This window comes from Podarcis vaucheri, assembly GCF_965113315.1.
Source record: "Podarcis vaucheri genome assembly, chromosome: 1".
NCBI lineage: Eukaryota > Metazoa > Chordata > Lepidosauria > Squamata > Lacertidae > Podarcis > Podarcis vaucheri.
Window position 1 is genome coordinate 42,607,995 of NC_138759.1, and position 13,292 is coordinate 42,621,286.

The window sequence follows — 13,292 nt, forward strand, 5'->3', positions numbered from 1 at the left end:
ATTCCTCTTCTCAGCACTGCCACACAGCCACTCTCCATCTCCACAATCAGAGCAACTATTTGCTCCCCACCCAGATACACACAGAGCAGCAAACAGCTGGGAAGATTGGTACCCCCATCTCTCTTTCACCCTTGTGCCAGGTGCTTGGCACTGCCATAACAACAAGCCACTGCTGGGAACCTCTAGGAAACAAACTTTTCTTGTTAAGAGCATTGGCTTGGTGGCGGCAGTAGCAGCAGCAGCAGCAGCAGCAGCAGCAGCAGCAGCAGCAGCAGGGAGGCAGGGCAAGAAGGGGTTGGTTATATGTCTCTGTTTAGAGTGGAACAGGGGCCATATCAATTTGGATTGCCTTGAACTAGACTGAGCTCATTATCAGTTTAGGAGACTTTTTCTGGACTTTGTTTTTTTAAAAAGTGACAAGAAAATGCATTGGAAAGTGTGGGGTAATAGTTCTTTGTTACAATGTCATATAACTTCCTTGCAAATTTTGTGCAAGCCTATCTGGATGAATACTCAATAAATGGTCATTTGGAAGCGACCCATCTTCTGTACTATTGGAATCTTTTAGTTTTACAGTGGTACCTCGGGTTACATACGCTTCAGGTTACATACGCTTCAGGTTACAGACTCCGCTAACACAGAAATATTACCTCAGGTTAAGAACTTTGCTTCAGGATGAGAACAGAAATTGTGCAGCGGTGGCACAGCGGCAGCAGGAGGCCCCATTAGCTAAAGTGGTGCTTCAGGTTAAGAACAGTTTCAGGGTTAGAACAGACCTCCAGAACGAATTAAGTTCTTAACCAGAGGTACCACTGTATAAATATCCTAAGACTGTTGTTATAAAGTGACCTGATAAATGCCTGTTGTTTATTGCATATTAGAGCTAACGTAAGCACTTTATAGGGGACGCGGGTGGCGCTGTGGGCTAAAGCCTCAGCGCCTAGGGCTTGCCGATCGAAAGGTCGGCGGTTCGAATCCCCGCGGCGGGGTGCGCTCCCGCTGCTCGGTCCCAGCGCCTGCCAACCTAGCAGTTCGAAAGCACCCCCGGGGGCAAGTAGATAAATAGGTACCGCTTACCAGCGGGAAGGTAAACGGCGTTCCGTGTGCGGCTCTGGCTTGCCAGAGCAGCGTTGTCACGCTGGCCACGTGACCCGGAAGTGTCTCCGGACAGCGCTGGCCCCCGGCCTCTAGATGTGAGATGGGCGCACAAACCCCAGAGTCTGTCAAGACTGGCCCGTTTGGGCAGGGGTACCTTTACCTTTACCTTTAAGCACTTTATACACATTGCAGGTGAGGCATGCTGGTGGACCATACACCCTGCTTCTAAACAAAGGTCTGAAGGAGAAAAGGTACGAATTGGAGACGATCTTATCCTGGTTAGTGTGTCCTCCGAAAGGTACCTGGTAAGCATATACAAATCCTCATGATAGCTTTAATGCGTGTCCATCTTGGCACTTTTCGTCCATGTCACCCCCATTTTTCCAGCTCTGAACTGCATGTTTCCTGTGCAAATGATTCTGTCCTCACAGAAATGTGGTCAGAGTGTTTCTCCTACAAAATATTTTCAAACAGATTTCCATTATGCTCACTGAGAATTTTGTTTTTCTTTTCCAGCATCTCTCTGTAGCATATGGAAACATACAGGTGGATGCTTCCTTTATGCAAACACTGTGGAATGTGCATCCCACTTGTTCAGGAAGTAGCATTGAAGAAGGTTTGTTGAATTATGTTTATCCTGCCAGTTAAAATGACTGTTTTAATTTGTAACATTGCACAGTTTCCACTACTAAAAGCATGATTGCATCTGCTGAAGGGACGTGGGTGGTGCTGTGGTCTAAACCACTGAGCCTCTTGGGCTTGCCAATTGGAAGGTTGGCGGTTCGAATCCCTAAGACGGGGTGAGCTCCCATTGCTCTGTCCCAGCTCCTGCCAACCTAGCAGTTCCAAAGCACACCAGTGCAAGTAGATAAATAGGTACCGCTACGGGGGAAAGGTAAATGGCATTTCCATGCACTCTGGTTTCCATCATGGTGTTCTGTTGCTCCAGAAGTGGTTTAGTCATGCTGGCCAGAAACGCCGGCTCCCTTGGCCTGAAAGCGAGATGAGTGCCGCAACCCCATAGTCGCCTTTGACTGGACTTAACCGTCCAGCGGTCCTTTACCTTTTACCTTTTTTACATTTGCTGAGTGGACCAGAATGGATATAGAATAGAGAGATGCTCTCTAGTATTTTCACTAAAGGGACCCCCATGTTGTGAAAATGTTTATCAGCATTTAAAAAGCCTTCCCCCCCCCCCGTGCACGTGTACGTGCGCGCACACACACACATTTTTAGTGAGGGACACTGAGGAGAGAACCAACATGAGAGTGAAGGAAAGAGGACTCACACAAGAATGGAATCAGCCCCCCATGGAGGGAATTTAGCAGAAGATAAAAGACCCAGCTGGCACAGACTTCAGGCACGTCAGGTCTGGAGGGAGGGAAAACTCCCCCCATGGAAGAGGGGGTGAAAGGTTCAAAACACCCTGTGAAGCCCAGTAGGAAGAGCCATCCTTTCCAGAGAATGTTTCCCAGCCTCACCCTCTAAGAGAAATTCACAGTTAGTCTAAGTTTCAATTTTCTCTCTGTTTATGTAAATAAGAGCTTGGATTTTAGGACGATAGAATCCTGGCATCTTTCTGTGAGAAGTGAATACTGAGAGCACTTTCAAACCATTTTGTTTTCAGCATTTTAGTAGCACTAGACATGGTGGATATTTTAAATGTCCCAGTACTCCCATCCTATTATCTGAGCCATTTTTAACACCAGCGCCGTTTTAAATATAACTTGAGTTGTGTGCAGGTGTAGATTTTCTGCACTTCTGGGTGAATCACTAACTAGTGATTGGGGAAAAGGAGTGTGGGTTGTGCACAATTGCTCCCAGCACTTTGCATGTCGCCATGTGACATTTAAATAATACTTTTTGATACCAGTGAATGAAAACAGGGAAAGAATGGAGAGACGAAAGAAATGCAAGCTAATTCACAGAAAGGTATCATTACTCAGCAACAAGACTTCATTAATGTCATAATTACGTTCAGTACAGAGGTCTCATAAGCCATCAGTCACATCCTGATAGCACATAAAAAGCAACCCACTTGTACCTTTTTATCATAGTACAGCATTGCAGTGCTGATGAGAGTACTTGAGAACAGCTTTGTTTGGAGCAATTTCAGTGTTGGCTTGCAGGAAGCACCATGGATATTCTTAGGGAGGGAGAGAAACCAAGAAATGTGCAAAAAACTAGATGGGAAGAGATCCTACTCTCTGATTGCTATGAAAAGTCCTGCTTTCATTTAATTTGGTACAGTGGTACCTCTGGTTAAGTACTTAATTTGTTCCGGAGGTCCGTTCTCAACCTGAAACTGTTCTTAACCTGAAGCACCACTTTAGCTAATGGGGCCTCCTGCTGCCGCCGCGTGGCCGGAGCACGATTTCTGTTCTCATCCTGAAGCAAAGTTCTTAACCTGAGGTACTATTTCTGGGTTAGCGGAGTCTGTAACCTGAAGCATATGTAACCTGAAGCGTACGTAACCTGAGGTACCACTGTATATACATAGGGGATATTCCCAATAGAACATTAAAAAAAAACCTCTAAAAAAGATACTCTATCCACAGTGCTGATACTTTATCAGTTTTTCTGCGTCCACATAGAAGAGTTTTATTTTAAGTGCATGAGCCTGCCCACACCATTCTAGAGCCCACACAAGGTTTTCTAATGGAGCCAACATGGTCTCTTACCCTTTGCAAACCTGCCAGCATGACTGGCTGGAGCTGATGGGAACTGTAGTCTACAACATCTCAAAGGCACCAGTTTGGCGAAGTCTGGCTTTGGGAAAACAGCCATACCCAGGAGCCAGGGGGGAAACAGCTATGAAAACCATGAGTCTTTGGCAGTTCAAAATCCCCTGATTGTTGATTTAATTAGCATTAGGCTTGAATCCAGATTTATTTCAGCTATTTGGTGTTGAAATATGCAAGTGCCTAACACCTTCAAGTGGTATTTCCTATGCAATTGTCTTAAAATAAATATTAATTTGATTGTTATTCAACAAGTGAGTTTAGGACAGTTCATATAGAGATGATGATGAACAATTGCCCCCACCTCCCCCTACCCCCTGGAGATAAAATGCCTCCATTTTGTCTCTCTGTGTTAAATGAGTTGGAAAGTTGCCTTCCATTAAAATCTAAATCTATAGAACAGCCAGGTTGTTTACCCTTTCCCAAACAAACCCTTTCCCACTGTGTAGTATTGATTTTTCTGTAAATGATTCCTCTTGTGAAAGGGGGTGACTTTACTTATCAATCATGCCTCCCCTGACACATTTCAGTAATTTGGATACTTATGCTATTATATGCTAACCTTTTCTTTTCCTGAAGAATTATTACTCTACAGTAAGAATAATTCTAGATGTTTTGGTTTTCGCTCATCTAACCTACTTGTCTTTTTCTGTGTGTGTTTTTTTAAGCGAGGCTTTTGTTCTAGAGAAAGAGAGTTTCCCTTCCATTTTATTCTCTAGCCCTAGTCAAGAACCCAACAAACCCATGGTTTAAAATTGGTTTCTTTAAAACAAATGACATTTAATACTAGCCACAGTTTCTTGGGTTGGGATTAGGGCTGAAGGAGACTGTTGTTCGGTCTGCATTTTTGAGTGAAGCAACCTAATTCACACTTTCCAGGCTAATACCAGGTGTAGAAAGTAACTATTCTTAGGATTTTGTTCTTCTCTGAATTTTGTGCTACAATTCTTGTCTCAAGGAGAATGCTAAAATGTGTCAAAATACATACAGTGGTATCTCGGGTTACATACGCTTCAGGTTACATACAGTTCAGGTTACAGACTCCACTAACCCAGAAATAGTACTTCAGGTTAAGAACTTTGCTTCAGGATGAGAACAGAAATCATGCTCTGGCGGCGCGGCGGCAGCAGGAGGCCCCATTAGCTAAAGTGGTGCTTCATGTTCAGAACAGACCTCCAGAACGAATTAAGTTCTTAACCCGAGGTACCACTGAATTTAGGTTAAAATACTTTTAGAAATGCATATGTGGAGATAAAATATGAATTTGAATAGATAGTTTGTAATAATACATGGTTTTAAATAAGAATTGTTGTATGGATTTTTTATTTAAAAAATCCATAGACCAATGTTGAAATGGGACAAAATAGACTTATTAACGAACACATATGAATTTGAGATGGATCAATAATAATTATTCCATCTCTAGGTTGGGTGAAATGGCAGCTTGGGGTTAACTTTAATAAATGGAAATGGAAAACTTCCACACTCTTCCAAACAGTTGCACCAAGAAGAGAGAAGCTCATTGCAGCTTGTTCTCAACAGATTAAACAATGGTTTACTGTGACATTTGTACATCTCTAAGGTTGGCTGGTGTCTTCATCACTAAGGGGGGGTGGGGGAATCTGAACCAGGAACTTTCCTGGTCACCCTTTTAGCCACTATGCTACACATTAAGATCTACATATCTGCTTCCAGATTTTAAGATTCCCAGGCACCTGTTACTTATTATTCTGCCAAAATTAATGAGGAATATTCTTCTTTTCTAGGATACTTACTCGGTGGGCATGTATTACGGTTGTTTCACGGCCATGATGAGTGTTTAACAATTCCATCTGCAGAACAGAATGATTCACCACACAAGTGAGTTATGATGTATATTTAATATACTTTCCATTTTAAATTTCGCACTGTTTTATTGCTGAAAATCCCAAAGTGCCTTCATAGAGAGGGAGAGGGTGAGCGGGGGGGGGGGGAGAGAGAGAGAGAGAGAGAGAGAGTGCTTGTTCAGCAGCACTCCAAAATATCTGCTGTTTTTGCCCAGTGCATGGAAAATGTGCCAGATTTTCACTGCAGTTATATCCTTGCAGTACTATTCAGGCTGGATGCAGAGAGAAAAAGGAAGAATTGTCATCATGCTGTAGGCATATTTACAACTCACTAGAAAGATAAGATGCTACAATTTTGTCCAGGTATAAGTTGCATTAAGGAACGTAAAAATGACTCACACCCCAAACACATTTGCTCAGCAGTAAATGCCATATTTTTCAAAGTTAAGAGCCTTGTTCTATCTCCAGGCAGGCATTGCTGCTATTGTATCTGTATCAGGACTGCTGCTAGACCAGCATACTTCCTAAGGGGAGAGAGAATGGAGACATTCTGCCATCATGCCCCTGAGTGTGGGGCTTTTAGGACTATTGAGATACATGCACCTGGTGCTAGAATAGAGATGCTGCTTTTGTAATGTTTATTCTTTACAGTAGGCATTAGTAACAGGTTTCAGTTTATTAGATTGTAGTCCTACCTCTTACTAAACTTGGTTGCATGTTGCCTAGTCCAATAGGACATCTCCACAGTGCTTATGAACTTAACAGCGCTTACCTTCCTTTTTTTAGTTGCTATTTTGTTAATGGTGTTAATATTGTTTCTAAATGTCATATTGATTTGTAAATCATATAATAAAACTTTTGTTGTAATTGTGGATGTCTAGCTTATTTTTAGTTGCTGATTTGTTAACAGTGTTGTATAGTTTGCTCATTATATGATTTATGTTGTATTTGTGGTGTTCTATTACATTATTGTTATTTGTTTGTAAGCCGCTTTGAAATTCATTTGCATGAAAAGCAGCAAAGAAATACAATCAAACAAATCAATCAATCAATCAATCAAATCACAACCATTAAGTGTAAACTCAATGTTTTCTTGCTTGAGGTAAATTATACCTACTGATTTCTAGCAGCTGTAGCTCAAATTTCTGCTTCCAGTGGTCTAACATACATATCCTTGGTATTAAAAGTATCAGAGTAGTGCCACATGATTTTTAATGCAGATACGTGTTTTAGGTAGGTAGGAGAGTATGAACAATGCGGTCCTACTGCTACCACTGCTAATGGTGACCCTTGATATATATTTTTCCTTTCTGTTCCCACAAATAGGGTGTAGAGGTTTGAGAGGCCACAAAACCACAACCCTTAAGAGTGCCCTCAGGCCTTTCTTTTGTTAGAGAGGATGTGACTTGGGCCTCTTGGGTTCACAAGTGGCTCTTCACAGATCATAGGGGTGCCTCAAGGACAATCTGCCTCTCCCTACTCCCTCCTTAAAAAAAAAGGTAAAAGACCCCTGACAGTTACCGTATTTTTCGCCCCATAGGACGCACTGGCCCATAGGACGCATCAAGTTTTTTTGAGGGGAAATAAAGAAAAAAAAATTATTTCCCCCCCCCCAGGCGCTTGTGGGGCAGGCAGCGGGGAGAAGCACTCTTCTCCCCGTCTTCCACCTTCAGATCAGGTCCGGGGACAGCGGGGAGACAAGCTGCGTCTCCCAGCTGTCCCCGGAGTGGTGGGGCAGGCAGCGGGGAGAAGCGCTCTTCTCCCCGCCGTCAGCCTCCAAACCACTTCAGGAGACAGCGGGATGGCGGCGTTCCGCCTCCTTCTGTCCCCCGACCTTGTGGGGCTGGCGCTGGGGCTCTCCTGAAGCCTGGAGAGCGAGAGGGGTCAGTGCGCACCAACCCCTCTCGCTCTCCAGGCTTTAGTGAAAGCCTGCATTCGCCCCATAGGACGCACCCACATTTCCCCTTCATTTTTGGAGGGGAAAAAGTGCGTCCTATAGGGCGGAAAATACGGTAAGTCCAATCGCAAACGACTCTGGGGTTGCAGCGCTCATCTTGCTTTATTGGCCGAGGGAGCTGGCGTACAGCTTCCGGGTCATGTGGCCAGCATGACTAAGCCGCTTCTGGCAAACCAGAGCTGTGCACAGAAACGCCGTTCACCTTCCCGCCAGGGCGGTACCTATTTATCTACTTGCACTTTGACGTGCTTTTGAACTGCTAGGTTGGCAGGAGCAGGGACCGAGGAATGGGAGCTCACCCCGTTGTGGGGATTTGAACCGCCAACCTTCCAATCGGTAAGCCCTAGGCTTAGTGGTTTAGACCACAGCGCCACCCGCGCCCCCACTCCCTCCTACATATCAACTAACAATCTTCCTTGCTCAGTATTCATAAGTGCCGTTTTTACTCTCACACAATTTTCATCTGCTTGATCCTTCTGTCCCCCTACCTCAGTGTTCTTGGCTGCTTATGAAGCAGAAAGAGCTCGTCCCACACCTTTCTTTCTCCACTCCTGCAATTCTTCAGGACACCTGGGCTTAATTCCAGACAGCTGGTTGGGGAACAGAGCCAAACTGCCTCAGCATTTCTCCCAGACTCATCTCAGTCCCATTGATTCAACTGAAATTGGAATATAGTTGTCCATAAGTGAATGGGACTTTTTGTAAAATCTATTTTTTTAAAAAATAAAAATACCCTTTTTTTGCAGGCGGTTGTTTTTTGAAGCAGGGGGAGCTGGTGTCCGTGCAAGGTCACTGTGGAGAGTTGAACCCCTTCGGATAAGGTAATTTAAACAAACAAAAAATGTATTACCTCTCTGCTAAAATAATTTGAAACAGAGCTTCTGTTGTTGGTTCTGTCTTGTTAAATGGCAGGGTTAAACACTTTCATGTTATTTACTGAATTGATATTTAATAATAAATGAAACCAGTCTTACCATTAGGGTAAAAGTAGATAAACTATGAACAATAAGGCATTTCGGTTTTTGAATTAAGATCTAAGAAAAAGTGGGAAGGCAGGAGACATGCACAAGAAAAAAAATGCATTTGAATTAATTTTCAACCGTGTAAATAGAGCAGGTGATATTGATTGTACAAGAGTGCCCCTGAGGAAGAACTCGGTTTGAAATGAGATTCAGCAGAGTTAAACATTTTTATTTTAGTGAGTTAAACATGCATTTAATTCTCTCATAGCAATCTGTGGGTGCTAAAACTGTGTAATTATTACTGGATCGTGGCATAAATATCTTCATTCCGACTGACTCAGACCATGAAATTAATATTTTCAATCTATTTTTTAGCTGGAGTGGAAGTAACATCCGCTGGGGCCAGCCTTTTCGCCTTCGACATATTACAACGGGGCAGTTTTTGGCCCTAACTGAAGACCTGGGTCTTGTCTTGTTAGACAAAGAAAAAGCTGACACAAAATCAACTTCCTTTTGCTTTAGAGCATCAAAAGTAAGTCAGTTTTCTACATCAAATGGTTACAAAAATCTTCATATTTTATCTGAATAAATACTACCCCATAACCAAAAAGGCCATAATGCCAATGGTCAAAATTTACTGAGGGGAAATGGAAATCATAGGCGACGGGGGGGGGGGCGTGTTCAACCCCTCTCAGATTTGTTCTCCCTTTTCTCTTTAAATTGGGACATCACATCCCTATCTTTATAATCTTTGGGGTGGACCTTGCATTCACAGAGGCTTCCCACAGCCACATTGGTGGGTAGTGCCCAAAGGGATTTTAAAAACAGCTTTTGCTTTCTTACAAGAAATAATAAAAGTGTTGAAAGCTGACCAAAATAAAAATGGAAAGCACAAGACTTGATCTGCCTCTGTAATACACTGTTTGTAACAAGTGACGGCCCCTAATGGTGAACTGTAGACCTATCTGGCCAGCTCAGTGTCCTGCTTTTCTTCACGAACCTCCTGTGAAGGACTGAGGTGATAAATATCTATGATGCGCAACTGTAAGGCTTGCAGCATTGTTTACCTCACTGCCCAACATGGAGGTTGATGTCAAGAGGCAGAGGGACAAGGCAGCAGGGAGGTCAGCGTGATACGGGCACAGCTTTTGGCATATCAGATTTAAAATATGCTTTAAAGTATGTTTTATTGACTTCGTAATGAGGAGCCAATGTAATTGTACTCTGTGCCGAGTGCTCAGAAGAAGCAAAAAATCACTTAACTTTCAAAATGTGACATGGAAAATATTCCACTTCACTTCAGACAGAGTTTTGTAATCTTTGCAAATATTCTTAATATTTTTGTTCTGACTGCAAACATTCACACAGCAATCTCCAACAGCTTGCGATGGCATAGTATAACAGCATCCCTAAGGAATATAGTGAAATTTCATTTCATTTTATCTGAGCATGACAGTGTTATCTCCTTAGTCTTCAATTGACAATGAAATGTGACAGCTATAATCCACTCAAGTGAAAAAGAGAATCAAGACAACAATTATTAAATTGTCTTCTTTTGTAATGCATTTCTTTTTCCAGAAAAGCTTAATCTCCCCCTTTTTTTCCCACTCACACAATTGCCTTTGGGTAGAATTGCCTTTGGGTTGTATCAAGTAACTGATGACATGTGTTGAAGGCAACTCACACAATGATCCTTCTTTCCCTCAGCTCTGCTTATGCAAGGTTCTTTTGGCCAGTCCACAATGTCCGGAGTGGGGACCATGCCTCAAGGGAGGCTTTTCAGGGGCCACAGAGTGAGTGGAGGGGAAGATCAATTATGCAAGCTGTGTTCTACTCATGCAACCATTTAATTCAACCTTTTGAGTGCAATTTAGCAAAAAGTAGCCGTGCCTTGGTCCAGTAGAAATCAATGGATCATTGACACACAAATAACTGCTTATGCCCATCTGATTTAAACAGGACTTGAACATCACAGTCTCTCCCTAGACTGCTCCCTTTAACTGCAGAGACCAGGAAAGAAAAGGGTTTTATTAAGTAATTCCTGTTCTTTAGAATGAATCATAGGCTGAGGAAAAAATACTCTTGTTCCCACTGTTCAGTTCTATACTGCTAACATTAAATGGCTTTTAAATAACACCCAGCATGTTGCAGAAATGATTTCCATAGTTATAGTCACTTTTAGTTGTGTGTCAACTTGGTCAATTATCAATCAAATCTCTGAATGTCACATGACACTTGGGACACTGTGTTTCCTGCTTAATTCAGAAGTGTGACTGTCCTCCATGACTGTCCTCCATACATTTCTAGTTCACAACCTAATCTAATGCATGCTTACTCCAATGTATTCTTCAGCAATTATAAAAAATGCACTTTGCCTTTTTATGCTTTTTATACGTTTGTGAAGTTGTGAAATATCCTAGATTTTAAAATGCTTGTGCCTTCCAGATTATGTGTTCCTTATGTTCATCTAAGCCCCTCCTTGTTTTTTCTTCTTCTGTGACATAAAGGAAAAACTGGATTCTGCTCACAAACGTGACATAGATGGCATGGGAGTTCCTGAAATAAAGTACGGTGATTCTGTTTGTTTTGTGCAACATGTAACCAGCACTTTGTGGCTCACTTACAAAGCACAGGATGCTAAAACAACTCGTTTAGGACCACTAAAAAGAAAGGTAAATATTGTATTGTGCTTTGTTTTGTTTTCTTTTCTAAGATACACTCATCAAAATTAAAGATGTTGAATAATGCCATAATTCTTTGGAGATAAGGATTGGAGAAACATAAGCCTTTAAGATGTGGTGAATATGTTAACCATTTTTATGTTTTGATAAGTGCTCAAGGAGCAAGGTGTCTGCGTGCATGAATGCCCAGGGATCCATGTGGCTGGATGCCCAAATGTGAGATGCAGGGAGTTCTCTTTGTGGCTCTGCTGCACTGTAGAGCTGTTACACAGCAGGGGATTTTGCAGGTGGAGCTTTCGGGTGCTGGGTCCACTTGTCTTCTAACATGCTTGTATTGATGTAGTATCTGTACTTGGCCTTCTGCGTGTTACTAGCATGGTGCCAGGATCAAAATATTTGATTTCAGTGCAATTTAAGTATGTGCCTCTGTGCATCAGCATGCACCCATGGGCTCCCTTCTGTAGAAATCCTTGACAAATGTTCAACGAATTGCATGTGCACAGCTGAGCCTTCCTAAAGAGTCCATGAGCAGCAGCTGCCTCGTTTCCTTCAGCATTGTAAGTTGGTTTTGAAACTGTGTTTGGAACTCCCACTCATTCCTCTCTTTCTTTTTACCAGAGGCGTTAGATCTTAAAATACCAAGTGGAAACAGGGAAAGAAAATGCTTTGTTCTGTCTTCTGAGACACATCTCAGTTATTAAAACAACTGAAATAGTATATTATTCTTTATTTTGTGGATGCATATGACTGTATCTCATTTTTAATTTACTGTAAATTTTGGAATGAGGATCGTAGGCTTTAGATTTAAGATACTGCCCTGATCAACATTTTGGCTACATTCAGACACTATACTCTCTGACTATGGTTTGGAATATCAGGAATGAGCCAACTTGCTCGTGCCCAGATTAATAGGAAACTTCCCAGTCGGTAAAATAATTGTTTAGTGTGCTTTTTGATTTTTGGAAACTGTGGTTTGAAAAATCCCTCCAAACTAGGATTGTAAACAATGATTGGATGCTGGTTTAGAGGGATTTCTCAAGCCATTATTTACCTGTTTGGACATTACAATGAACTGAAGTTTAATAAATATGGAAATGTTGTATTAAGTCATTGCACAACAGGAAAATTCTCACAGCTTGTTTCCATTCCTCTAAGCCAGGCATGGCCAAACTTGGCCCTCTAGCTGTTTTGGGACTACAACTCCCATCATCCCTAGCTAACAGGGCCAGTGGTCAGGGATGATGGGAACTGTAGTCCATGCCTGTTTGGCCATGCCTGCTCTAAGGCATGGAGAACGACTTAGTTTTTCTCAGTTTCCCCACTTTTCTCAACTAACCATTCCAACTTGCTATTTGGTGTTCAAGCTAAATATATTATCCGTATTATTTAATATCATATGGATGTTATATTGTATGAATCTGTATCAAGACTGGTACTAGTCATTCCCCATCCTCCCTCATAACATCAGTTTATCATTCCTTTGGCAAGGTACATTGCACTTAAGAGCATGAAGGACAAAATATGCTCACTGTGTCATTTTGATTATTATAGGTTATATTACACCAAGAAGGACACATGGATGATGGTCTCACATTACAACGGTGTCAACATGAAGAATCCCAGGCTGCTCGAATCATTCGCAACACAACAAGATTATTTAGTCAGTTTATAAGGTATAGCACACCATCTCAGCGGTAATGCTCTTCCACAGTGACATCTGCATAATTCTGTTTGCTCCTATTCATCTCTTGTTTCTTCTCTCTGTTTTCTTCCCACTCTGACTTTAGAACAGGGGTGATGAAACTTTTTGGCCCAGTGGGCCAGATCCTCATCGGTTCCACCCCATGGGACATCTTGGACAGATTGATGGGACAACCACCCCTGTGAATAATAATAATAATAATAATAATAATAATAATAATAATAATAATTTATTATTTGTACCCCGCCCATCTGGCTGGGTTTCCCCAGCCACTCTGGGCGGCTTCCATAGAAACCAAAAATACAGTAAAATATCACACATTAAA

General features: G+C 42.2%; 1 protein-coding gene across 1 annotated transcript in view; it reads left to right on the plus strand.

The window, feature by feature from the left end:
• RYR3 (ryanodine receptor 3) overlaps nucleotides 1-13,292 on the plus strand; it is a 286,017-nt gene that overhangs the window by 92,765 nt on the left and 179,960 nt on the right. The window contains exons 6-12 of the mRNA XM_082241418.1: nucleotides 1,291-1,403; nucleotides 1,615-1,714; nucleotides 5,606-5,699; nucleotides 8,369-8,443; nucleotides 8,960-9,116; nucleotides 11,092-11,256; nucleotides 12,817-12,938. Of these exons, the coding sequence (XP_082097544.1) occupies nucleotides 1,291-1,403; nucleotides 1,615-1,714; nucleotides 5,606-5,699; nucleotides 8,369-8,443; nucleotides 8,960-9,116; nucleotides 11,092-11,256; nucleotides 12,817-12,938 (826 nt within the window). The remainder of the gene's footprint in view (nucleotides 1-1,290; nucleotides 1,404-1,614; nucleotides 1,715-5,605; nucleotides 5,700-8,368; nucleotides 8,444-8,959; nucleotides 9,117-11,091; nucleotides 11,257-12,816; nucleotides 12,939-13,292) is intronic.